Source organism: Callorhinus ursinus, unplaced genomic scaffold, assembly GCF_003265705.2.
Source record: "Callorhinus ursinus isolate GAN/ISIS: 27379988/994484 unplaced genomic scaffold, GSC_fseal_2.0 scaffold44, whole genome shotgun sequence".
Taxonomy (NCBI): domain Eukaryota; kingdom Metazoa; phylum Chordata; class Mammalia; order Carnivora; family Otariidae; genus Callorhinus; species Callorhinus ursinus.
The window spans coordinates 12,251,435-12,264,642 of record NW_027397106.1 but is presented as its reverse complement, the minus strand read 5'-3'; the positions used below and the strand labels follow the sequence as shown (position 1 = coordinate 12,264,642).

Genomic DNA, 13,208 nt, shown 5'->3' with positions numbered 1-13,208 from the left:
AAACAAAAACAAACTATTCAAGTGCTTTATATTTCTCAACTTGAAATTGGGCTATATCAATTGCACATAATCTTAGGTATTCTATACTTCTTCTATTGAGTATTCTTATATGTATTCTCCTATGAAAGGCACAGATGCATAAAAGGCCTTATTTTTCATAAAAGGAAACAGAGGTTTGGAAACCCTCATCATTCCCAAACAGCTGACTCTGGAAATGGCAACTCACCAGGGTGACTTGGTTATTCACGCACTTGTTTGCACTTCAAGAGGAAAAAAAGAAAAGCCCGTTTGTTTTCTGATACCCAAGAAAATTTTGATTGGCTGGATTTGGAGAAATAATCAAAGTAGCACAGCTCATATCCAAGCCGAGGCCACCAATCACTCTGGGGAGGTTGCTGACAAGTAGCCCAGATTTTGCAGTTTATCCAAAAGGGTAGATTGTTCGTTAACCAGAAGCCTCATCAAACATTGGTGTGATGTGGTTTACATATGAAAAGCTATATTCTTTACTTAACATTCACAAGTTGCTTATGGATTAATTAGCCCATCTGCCACAACAAATGTATTCACCCTTCTTTTGCTGAAAAGCCACTACTTTTCTCCTGTCCCCTTAACCCTATCAATATAATGGAAAATAACTTTTTAGGAACAAGACGCTTATTTTTTCATACCTGTATATTTTTCAACTTCAGTGCTGGTGTAAGAGGGAAACCTTCCCAGAGGATAGCTTCCCATGACTGGTTTTTCGTTTAGTCACCAGTCATCCGTTTGTTGGTTCCTCTGAATGTCCTACAGCTGCTTCAAGTTTGACATGATTACGGCTACTACTCCTTCCCCTGGCTTCCCGTCCCAAATGTCGTCGTTATAAGGACGATCTTTTTATCCTAGAACTTTTATCATTGGCATCTTCTTTTCCTTTCTTGAGCTGTGGCCAATTCTGATAACCTCTTTAGAGACAAATTGCGCTGGTTTCTCATTTATCTCAAATCAGGCGGCTTAATCACCTTTGGAGAGTCCAGTCGTCCCACTTTGGGACTGCTAGCCCCTCGTCAAACAGTGATCGCATGAGTCTTTTCAGTTATATTCTAGTTGCTATACTCTAGTTGCTCAGTAGTGGCAGAACCGAATCCGTTTTGAACACAGTTATCAATGTGCCAGATGTTATAGTAATAGAGGGAATTACCTCATAGATTTTCCTGTTCAGTATGACACTCTAACCTCTCACCTGTGCCATTCAACAACAGCTTCCTTAAAAAGTCTCTTTCTCTATGCCGTGCTTAAATCAAATCGCCAGCCTTTTTGAAACTCTTCTGCACGTAAACTTCAAACTCAAACCCCACAATGCATTTATCTCTTTTAATTTTCAAATTACTTCTCTTCCCATCAGTTTTGCTCCCAACTCTTTTTATATCCAGTTTTTCCTCCTGAAAATCAACTTCCCTGTTATTTTTCTGGCATTTTTCTTCCCTCCTTTTACTAAGCACCCAGAACGTTTGGGGTCTACACCCATGACTACCTACGTTAGGTGGGACACCTATAACAGAGGGCTTCCCCATCTCCTGTCTCATTTCAAAAAACATATAAAAATTGTATGTAGTTTGTACAAAAGCAAGGTTGAGGCAGAGAGGGAAGAAGGGATGGGCAGGAGAGGAAGCAAGGGAAGGAGGGAGGGAGAGAATACGATGGGAAAAAATGGAATGATAAGGATAAGGCACCATGAATACAAGATACCATGTTGGCTTAAGACCTGGCCACTTGGGAAAAATGAGGTTTGGCTATTAATTTATTCGTTCATTTACTACAAACTTTTTTCTATAGGATTAAAACCGCAGATATTCTCCCAGTGTTCTTCTTCCTGGCTGTAACCGTTGATAACTGAGCAAAAGCAACTGCCACAAAATCCCAATTAAGCTATTCTTTTTTGTTGTTGTGAAAGGCATGATTTATAAAATGGTGACCTTTTGGTAGGCTAACAGTATGTTGATGAACTTCAAGTGAAGTTAAAAAAAAAAAAAAAAGTGTTTTGTATCGTCCGTGCTTACATTTTCTAAGGGATCACGTGGGACAGTAGAGCCTTTAAAGGTCATAGACTTCTTTACTTTGAGAGATATTAAATAGCTTATGAAAATAGAGGTCAGCTGCAGGATAACAGGAAGAAAAGAGCATTCCCAATGGGGAAGCAAGATACTAGAGATTATATTGACTGTCCTTTTTTAAGATTGTATTTGATTGTCCTTAAGGCAAAAAATGAAATTTGCATATAAATGCTATAATTGTAAATGAATGAATGTACAGGGTCTTAAAATCAATAGCTATTGATCTTGCTGTAAGAACGCTAATATTGTCTGCATAAACTGAGCATTATAATAAGAACTAATTATTTCACAGCCTAAAATACTCTTCAGTAATTTTTATGTTTCTGCAGAAATTGTTATACTTTTCTGGATTTTGCAGAAATAATTAGTAATCAGTAAAGAACTCACTTTTCAAAAATTATTCTTGCTTTGAAAATCACTAAAACAAGTAAGAAACAAAGAAATACCAAGACTACATTGTAGGCAAGGTGCTGAGCCACCTTGAGGAAGAAATAGGATAATGACATTAGTCTGTCCACTACTTAATGACACACAATTTATGCACTAGAAGGATTTAATGTGTGACTGGAAGACACACTACCCACAAATTATTTTTCCCTTTCCCCTCAGATATTGCTTGAAGTCCTTCAAAAAGGGCACTGTCTTCTTTCATGCTACCACTGTTAAGGGTTATTTTAAATGCAAGGCTTATAGATTATGACCAAGAATTCTTTTCAGAATGAGAAGGATGTAAGACTTTGCAGGAGTGGATATTCATTACACTGAAGGGATACCATAAAGCAGAAGCCTAGAGACAAAGGGCAATTTCTCCCTGCCATATAGATTCTGGCAGAACAGTCTTGTCTGCCGCTGGATCATCTTCTACAACCCTGGAGTTCTTAAATACCACAGTGTGAAACATAAAGAATGATACCAGCCAACATGAGAGGCTAGATTTTAGGTTGTGTTTCTCCATTCTTGGACTTTGCTTACCATCTGCTGATTACACATTCTCAGAGGAGACAGTGGTGGCCCCAGCCCAAAAGTGCCCTAGACCAATGGCTCAAGGAATGAATGACTGTGTCCATTGATGCCCCTTGTTCACATACTCCCATATGCCCAAAGTCATCGAGACGTTCCAAGGTTGTACCAATACCAATGCAGCAATAATATTCAACTTTAGTCCCTAGAGAAAAGAATCAGAGTGAGAATGTACAGATTTGTGAGTGTGTGCACACTGGTTGATAACCATTCGTATCTTCTACTAAAGTTTTTTACTAGTGATCCAAGAACTGTACTGGGACATATTTTGCTGGTGAGGAAACTTAATTGCTCAATTTTTGAAAGCACATTAACTCTTTCAGGATCCATTGAGTAAATTAGGTCCTCCAGGTCATTAAGCCTGTCTCGACATGACATGGCGATTTCTACCTGGCATTGTATCATTTACCCCCAAACACCCCACACTTGCTCTGAGCACACACATATTCTTTGTCTACTCAGGGAGAGAGAATGTGCTCATTTGGATGTCAGCAATCGCTCTCTGACTGCAACTCAGCAACTCCCTTTGCTTCTTCTTAAGGCACCCAGGGATCTCTAAGGATTTGCTGGCGCGTAGCAGTTATCAGAGCCTCCCCAACAGGCAGATGGCTTAGTTGTCTAGAAATAGTATGATTTCAGGGGTTTTAAGCACAGTATTGTGCCCGCAAGTATCTCTTCCTATTTGCAAAAGCCAACATTATTGATTCATCTAGGGTGGGAATTGTGAAGATATTTCAGGATGCTGTAGGCCTTTATTAAAACAACTTCCACGAAGGGATTCTGTTATCAGGACCGGTTTTAGGGAAATAAATTGACAGCTATTTGAGAGCAGTCTGTACTGCCAGTGGAAAGGGTGTTTAGAAAAGTGTGTGGGTGTCTGGAGTGCCGCAAAGGCTGGGGAACAGCACTGGCGTTTGATAATTAGGCATGGGAGAGTCTCACAAAAAGAATGATTTTTCTCTCCCAAATGCCAGTGGTTGGCCCTGCTGAGAAGCAGTGATGGAGGGCAAAGGCAAACATCCCTCTCTCTCTGTTATCTCCAGGGCTACTTTGGAGAGTCATAAATTGGTATAAATTAAAACAGGTGAGGATCCAAAGGAACATAGTATACTCAGAGATGTTTTAGAGCAGTGCTCCTTTCAAGTGCATATAAATCAGCTGGGATCCTGTTAATATGCCAGTTCTGATTCAGTGGGTCTGGGATAGGGCCAAGGGTCCTGCGTTTCTAATAATCTCTTATGCTCATGCTTATGCTGCTGGTCCACACTTTGAACAGCGAGGATTTAGAATAAAATGTACATGACGATAACATGGTCTGGGATTTAAAAATGATGAATATGAAAGAAATTTGACAATGCCCACAAAGTTAGATTTCAGGCCAGACTTTAATTATTAAATATTGAAAATCCCACCAAGAGATGGATAGAACATTTTTTAAAAAAGAGATACACTTAACATTTCTACCTATCTGCAGATTTTGGTGAACATTTTCTGAGGCCGATGTGTGATTTAAATTTTTAAATCTTTACTAATGATCCCGACAGTATACTTCCTAATGAAACAAGAAGCAATGCGTTTTCCTAATCTTCACTTCCAAGTATTGGTGAAGAGTTCAATAAATGTCAGTGTCTGATTAAATATTGCTTTATAAACTTCATATCAGAGCTGGCTTAAACTTACCCTCCCCACCTTTTCTTAATCTATGATGACAGCCTCTCTGTTCTTTCCTCTGAGGTGAGCAATGTCCTTTTATCTTCACAGGTCAATGGGAAGGATCTCTCAAAGGCCACCCATGAAGAGGCCGTGGAAGCTTTTCGAAATGCTAAGGAGCCCATTGTGGTCCAGGTGCTAAGACGAACACCACTCAGTAAACCAGCCTATGGAACGGCCCCAGCAGTGCATCTCATGCATGCCAGCACTCAGACTGACATCACCTTCGAACACATCATGGCTCTGGCCAAACTTCGGCCACCGACCCCTCCAGTGCCAGACATCTGTCCATTCCTGCTCTCAGACAGGTATTGTTCTATTTCCTGTCATTTTCCCAGAAGCCCTATTTGTTTTCACTCAGCATTTCAAGTGGATGTTGGAGAGAATCAGTCACACTAGCAAGCTGACAGTTACAGAGACAGGCTCTCGGTTCTCTTTGGAAAATGTCTCCACCGTGTCTATATCCAATTAGTTCTCAGGGGGCCCTGCTAGCTACTTTCCCTGACCCACACAGTTGCTTCATTTTAGGAGTCATGCTTGCTGAGGAGTGATGAAAAATTCTGGCTCTGATTAGTTCATCTTTATATTTCCAGCCATCAAAAGCCTCATGCTACTCATGAGCACTGGTCAGGGAAATAGCTTTTCTCACCAAAGCTGCCAAAAACCTTATTAAGACTGACACACAAGTGGCATGTTGGCACTCTTTTCTCCTCTGTGGGTCGCCTCTCTCTCTTTCACTCTTGCTTTTCTCTTCTTTAAAGGAAAAGCTAGGAAATTAATTTAATTAGAGTGCAATTCTCCAAAGAAAGCAATTACCCAATATATTGAGATGTCAACAAAAGATTCTGGTTGTCAGTAAGTATAAGAGCTGTGAAATAAGGATCTATTAAAGGAATATTTCTTCCCAATTTTTTACCTAATTTAAAGGCAAGTCGAGAGATTTTATTCAAATAATCTTACTTATACAGTCTTGTTTCATGAGGAAGTATGTTTTGCCCCATACATTTTGTTCTGTGAGCTTTGAAGCAAATATTCAAACATTAGGGAGAGTTTGATTTATAAAAACAATAGTCTCTTTAGGCTGCATTTTCATTGCCTACCGCAATCCATTCTGCACTTTGTAAAACACAGATCTGATCACTTCCCTGCCCTTTAGTGGCTTTTGTTAGGTTCATTTCAGTGGTCCACATGTGTACATTAGAATCACCTGGGAATTTTGAAAAGCAGTATCAATGCAATGCCCGAATCCTACTTCAGACCAATTAAAAAAGAGATTTTAGAGTGAGGCCCAAGTGCCAAAATTTTTTCCGAAATCTCCCTAGGCAATTTTAAGGTACAGCCATGTTTTGGAAACCACTCCTTGAAACTTCACGTTCCAGGAGGGCAAGGGCCCTGTTTATTTTGCTTCGGACTCCATCCATGCAACCGTTACTTATCAAATAGCCCCCTTTATCAGGCACTGGAAGTAGGTGCTGGGCATAAAACTGGGAACAAAAATAAAGTCACCACCTACCTTCTAGAGGAGGAGATGAAGAATATACAGGCAAACAAATATTTAATATTTATCAATACCGCCTGACACAGAGTAGCCTTCCAATAAACACTCTCTTGAAGGAATAATAGCTAACATTTATGAGCTAATTTGGCATGTTTTAGGTAATATTACAAATGTTTTACATTTATTAACTCATTTAGTCCTCACAATGATCTTTTGAGGGAGTGCATTGTATTATTACCATCACAGATGAGGGAAGATGTTAAGTTATTTGGCCAAAGTCACATTGCAAGGAAGTGACAGGGCCAGACTTCTGAGCCTAAAAGGTCCAACCGCACTACCCACTCTCTTAACAGGTATCCTATGTCGCTCTCCATAAGTCCTGCAGACCTTAGCTTACAGGTAACCCCTTCTAGCAAACTTCCTAGAGCAGCAGTAGGGACATCCCCCTATCTGCTCTCAGATTCAATATTTCCCCTGAAGTATCACATTATATTGACATTCCCACTTTACTGCTCTACCCAATAAATAGAGCAAGAATTGATTGGATTTGGTGCACCAATAGATTAACAGCACTCAGCAGAGGGCCTGGCATCTAGTAGACAATAAATGTTTATTGAATGAATAGGTGTTCCTCATGGCAGGGCTCCCTTCTTACCAACTGAGAGACAAGAGAAACACATTAAGTGCCCAAAGCAGTAAACTTAATGGTTTACCAACCCAAATGGGTTTTCAGAGCCAGTCCAAATTTAAGCAAGGACAGTTTACGTGTTAGACCAGCAAGCAAGATGTTGCATGTACTACCTTTGCTATTAGGGTTCAGGTCGATTAACCCTATATGGAGATGACAGCCATAGACCGCAGTGAGAAGGGACTAGTAGAATATTTACACTGACTGTGTAAAGACACCAGGATGCGTCTCTCGCGCACGCCTTTGGACTAGAGATAAGGAAACTAATTTATACTACTAACTCCAGTTACTCAGTAATGTCCACACTGGCACAGCTTAGAGGTCTCTCATCTGCCACTAACTTGGTTAATTGCACTGAGTCTTTTTCACTGACGTCTAGAAATAGAGATGCCCTCATTCTCTTTGCTGTTAAACTGCACTTGACCTTCGTATGGTCTAATGTATAGGATCCATATCATAGCTTATAGTAATTTTAAAGCACTTCTATAAATTACTTAAAACATTTTTCCCAAGTGAGACATGTAAAAGTCATGTACAAACCCCAGGTCCCCCTCATTTCCTTTAATCCTCTCTGAATTTTTGGAAGGGATTATGAAACCCTATGACTTACAGAAATTTCCAGTGAGGTATCACTGTGAATGCTGATTAATATTTGTGCACCGGCCCTCTATCAAAGAGGGGGAAAATGTGGGTTATGTGGGAGAACAAGGAAGGAGGTCTTAAGGAATGAGGGCAAGGTGAGTACATTTTACAATCTGAAAAATAAGTGCTTTTGAAAACAGATTTCAAAAACAGTTTGGGGCTGTATATTATGAAATGTAAAGTACTCAAAGTACTATGAAAGTACTCTGTTACAAAATCCCCATCTTTGGGTAGACTGCAGTCTCAAAGGCCACACACCCATGTATGGAGCAAGTCACGTTTGGTGGAATGGAAGCAGGCCAGGGAGTATCAAGCACCATGGCCTGTCAGAGATTTCACATCAGACTCTTGGGAGTGCAGTTCTGGTCATGGGTCCTTACTCTTGGTATTCTCACAGAAAATCAAACTGACGGACCTCATGGAGGGAAGAAAGAAAAGCAATTGTTCTTTCTGAGCTTCTAGTTCACTCAAAGGCTGGATCATTGCAGGTCTTATGGAAAAGCAGAGAAAACAAGTGAAATTCTAAAATCAGTTTTAATCTTGAAAACAACCCTTTTGATCCATTTCTATCATCTTGCTACATTCCCCATAGCTGCCACTCTCTTCATCCGATGGAGCATGAATTTTATGAGGACAATGAGTATCTTTCCAGCTTGCCTGCTGATGCAGACAGAGCAGAGGACTTTGAATATGAGGTAAGATCATTTTCACACCACTTCACATTTCTTCATGAAGTTATGGTCAAGGGGTTTTGCATAAAAAGAAAAAATTAATTTATTACTGTGAGAAATACTTTGTCTATTACATATCAAAGGTAAGTTCTTTTAAGTATTGTTTGTTTGGGCTGTTTGTGTCTAATATTTTAAATACATTGGAAAACATTTTTATAATATAAGCTTGAAAATAATTTGATCGCATTTTTGCTGATTTTTATAAACAGCATTATGGCAGCCACAGGTTTTCTTCCTTCTGTAATATAAAATAATTTCCAAGTAGAGTTCGAAAAAGAAATTATATTTAAAACCAAGATTGTGCTATTTTCATTCATCGTATAGTATTTTGGTTTTAATTGATAAACTAAGTTATTTTAGTTTAGTTATATTTTCTTTCACTTATTCAGTGTTCTCTTTGTGACTCAAGTATATACCATCAAAAGTAGTTTCATTGACTTTCTAGAAAGAGAAATGGCCTAATGCCCTTTGTTGTTTAGCCTTTACACAGTATATGTTAGAGTATCTGTACTGTGATATATAACAATTCCAAATCCCATCGATTAATTATTTAAAAGCTTTCACAAAAGTTAAAGGATTTATCCTAATATTTCCTCTGCTGTTGCAGTCTATAAATCTTTGAAATGTTTCAAACCACTCTGACATTTGGAAATAAAGTAGATTGAGGAGGTAAAGAAGCTTTGGTAAACAGGAGGTAAAGAAGCTTTGGTAAACAGAGAACCCATGATTATATGCCCTTTTAATGCTTTAGATGATGTCATACAAGTTCAGCAAAATGTTCTTTTCCATTTTACAACCAGGAAATTCTGAAATCTCTTCCCTTAGGAGGATCTGAAATCAAATAAGGCCGATTCAGTGAAGCTCACCTAAAGCAAATAGACGTTTATTTGAAATCTTCCCCCCGCAAAAGTCATTGCTGGGGATTACAGAAATCATTATTTATTTTTGCCCAGAATTTGGAAGGCTGTGCAATGATACCTAACATCTGAGTAAATGGTTTCAGTGTTGTTGTTCCTACGAATTTTTTATCCCTTCTCCATTAAATGGATTGAAAAGTTTTATTTTATAAATCCATTCAGTGACTGGTATCCACTGAAATATCCATTAAGTTTTGTCTTCTCATGAAAAATAAATTACAAAATTGAGTCACTTACCCAAATAATTCAAGATTAAATGATGTTTTTTCTTTCAGCTAATGAGTACTTTGGGTTTAGGGACTGGAATTACCTAGATCACTTCAGCTTTTTATTTAGTTTGTGCCTTCAAGCTTTATTAAAATAAATCTGTGTTAGGAGAGAGGACATGGAAGAAAGACTTGCTTAGGAGAGCAGGTTAACAGTAAAAATTATATTAATTAATTAGCATATCGTTGAATATTGCAATGCAGACAGATTTCCTTACCTTTCTATAGGGCTTACTGTAGCTAACCCACATCCTCTTTTTTGAACAATGTAAATCCCTAATAGATGCCAGCCTCAGTATGATGACAGTGGTAAATGCTCAGACAGATCCTCTGTAGCCTGTAATCTCAACTAATCACAGCATCATAGTCATTAATTTGCTGTCAGCTGTGATTCTCTTGCCGAAGGCATCTTTCTGAGTGATTGAAATAAGAATGTTCTTGTGAAATTTAAATAAGGAAGAAGTTACGGTGACAGGCTTCAATCGCAAGAAAGGATGCATGTGAAAGCATCGTACATGGTTAAACAGGGGGGTGGAGACATGGGGGAATATCCCAAGGATAATTTACCAGGTTTCGGAGAGAATAATGGCTCTACCTAGTACTCCTCAGTCTGTTCCGGGTATGTGGCAGAGCGGCACACCCCATCCCTCATGGCTGTGTGAGATTAGATGGTAAAATCTAGTCCATGGCTGTCAGCAGAGCTGATTGTGGATACCACATTAAGTGGGGAGATTTCGAAATGACAGTCCCACTCCTGCACTATTGAACTTAGACGCACACTGGTCAAGGGCTTCTGTGACCAGCAAAGATGACCTCAGCTCCTCCAGAAGCTCTGAGGATGTAATGGATGGGCCCCTTCCAGGGGAACTGCTTCCATGCCACTTAGAGAATATTACAGGAAGCAGGCCCAATGGCCAATGAGAAGGCTTCATCTCAGAAAAAGATACTCATTTCTCCTCAACCTAAACACGAACACACATCAGCAGGCATTCGGAGAAGTAGAGGATGATTCCCTTTCCATCTGCTCTCATTCATTTCTACCTTCAATATTTAATGAGTACTTAAAATAGGCCAGGCTCTTATCTAAGTGGGTGATTGATGAAGCCCCTGCAGGGGCAGCTTAACCTGTAGGGGAGACAAATAAGGAAAGACACAATACGTTCAGGGATGGGAAGTGCTAATGGAGAGCAACAGCATGGGTAATGGAGAACGGAAATGCATGGGCTTGGGACGGGGTCCTGCTCTCTTATACAGGGGGCTCAGGGAAGGCCTCTCTCATAGGAAACTTAAGGAAAGTAAGAGAGCTAACCATGTGGGAAGGGAAGACACAAAGGACCTGGAGCAGAAGCATGCCTGGCATGCGTAAGGACCAGCAGAGGCCAGTGTGCTCTAGCAGCCTGGACAAGGACCAAAGCGGTAGGAGGAGAAGCCAAAGGGAGGAGGGGCTTATGTTGAGGCACCTTTTACTTTTACCCTGAGGATGGGAAGTTGCTGTAGAAGAGCTGAAACCCTAGCAAGATCCCTCTGGCTGCCAGAATGAGTCTGACAGGGCGGGGTGGTGGGGGAGGGGGCAGTAAGCAAAGGCTGCAGCGACATAGGAGAGCAGAGAGGGGGATGCACGGGAATGGTGAGGCAGAAAGGGCTGAGGCATGGTCTGGAAGGACAGCATCCACTCCTTCTCACAGGGCTTTGCCTAAATGCCCATGTTTCCATTATTTGCTTCCAAGCTGGAATTTGGTTTGGGCTACAGTGGTTTTTCTTCTGGACTTTTTTAAAAGCAAAATATCATAGGCCAAAGGGAAACACAGATTCTGGCATCCACTCTTTAAAAGACAGGAAGTGCACAGAACCGCATTTCTGAACTTGCTAAAATGCCAACTGCATCTGCAGAGGCCCCTTTGTAAAGGCCTACTTGCTATTGACTCAGTGAACCAAAGCTGATCTGTCTATCTTGTGCATACATATTTAGGGACTTTGAGTGCATGGATTATTGACCCAATAGACCAAAACAGATCTGACTATCTTGTAAATACATATTTAGGGACTTTTTAACATGCAGATTATTGCATTGATAGACTGTAACAGCTCCCTTCAGAGCCATGATAGGCAGCAAATGCTTCTTTGGAGACATTCGTAGTCAGCGCGTCAATGTTATGGTGACTCTGGTGTGTTAGGGACCTCTATGAAATTTTAATGACACCCATAGCTCACCATGGCCTATCACCACTTTGCCTAGGAAAATTATTTGACTGGCTTTAAAGTTTCCTCACAGTGCTTCAGAAAAGTCTCAGAGGACCAGCCTGCATTAAAAGACTCACAGCTTTAAATGTGTTCTCTTTTAAAAATGATGGCACTTGTTCTCTAATTAAAAATGATAAAGGATTTTAATTTTATTTGTAAGTGAAGGAATAAAAATATCAAAATTTAAATAACGCACCCATCGTAAGAGTCAGGGCGCTCCATACCGCTGAAATACCACTGAGGATTAAGCATCTTCTCTTATTTTCAACTTTGTGCACTTTTTTTTCCAGAGCCAGCTAAAGGTTGAAATAAATCACAAATAGCCCTTAGCATGTCAGAGGCAGATCTCAAATCCAGCCTCTACCAGAAATAATTTAAAGGGAAAGGCTTCAAGAAATATAGAGCCCTTTCATCCAACCCCTAATAAAGATATGTTTGCCCCTGCCTGAGTGCAAGGAAGATGCTGAATTTTCTGCAGCATTTACAATTAATTCTCAAAAGTCGGTGGTGATAGAGAAGAGTCAGAGAAGTAATATTGGACTAATATTAAAGTCCAACATTTTGATAGTATAAAACATTAGGTTAGCCAAGAATAATTTAATTTAAGAAACAATTTAAGAAACATTTCGAAGTCTGGTGATTTTCATCAGCATAAATGCAACTCAAAATCATTTCTACTCCTCCCCCTGAGTTCAGGCTGAATACCCAACAGCCTGAATTAAGTGCACATTGAGTTCCCTTTCTGAATACATGGTCATCAAAATGAGAAGGAATTTAGAAGTTGGCTTGAAGAGGTATTAAAGGTAGAAAGGAGAGGAGGACAAATGTATGTCAGAGTTCTATGTATATATCAACTGTAAACCAAACCTAGGCCCCTATCTATAACTAGGAAAGAGCATTTAGCATATTAATTGGCGATTCTTATGCAAAGCATAAGTAAACCCTTGTGCTATGCTGAGAAGTGTCATTTTGCAAAATTTGTTTTCCAGACCTGGATCCCTGTGAATAGGTGCAGAATGTTGTGACAATCTAAGTAATCTCTCTTACATAGTTAAAGAAAAGAGAATTATGAATCAAAGAGATGGTCATTCAAAAAAATAACAAGAAGATAAGGATTAACTAGATTTCAGTCATATTTTTCAAGCAGCTTCATGACTTGTGAAATGACCTTACGGAAAAATCTAGTGTGCATGTGTAGAACTTGGTGGCTCCTTTCTAGGCTGTGAGGGCAGAGACCTTATCTGCCTGTTTATCATTGCATCACATCACGCATTTCATAGTGGGTGCTCATATTTGATGAATGAACGAAGGAGGATTCCTGTTGTTATCTGCATGGACCAACTTTTGAGCAATGCAGTCCTTTGTACCTTTTTGTTCAGGGAATTGGAAAGGCACTTGG

At 39.7% G+C, this 13,208-nt stretch overlaps 1 protein-coding gene across 1 annotated transcript in view; it reads left to right on the top strand.

The window, feature by feature from the left end:
- Positions 1-13,208, top strand: part of PDZRN4 (PDZ domain containing ring finger 4) — a 351,877-nt gene that overhangs the window by 279,470 nt on the left and 59,199 nt on the right. The window contains exons 4-5 of the mRNA XM_025883067.2: positions 4,878-5,134; positions 8,247-8,349. Of these exons, the coding sequence (XP_025738852.1) occupies positions 4,878-5,134; positions 8,247-8,349 (360 nt within the window). The remainder of the gene's footprint in view (positions 1-4,877; positions 5,135-8,246; positions 8,350-13,208) is intronic.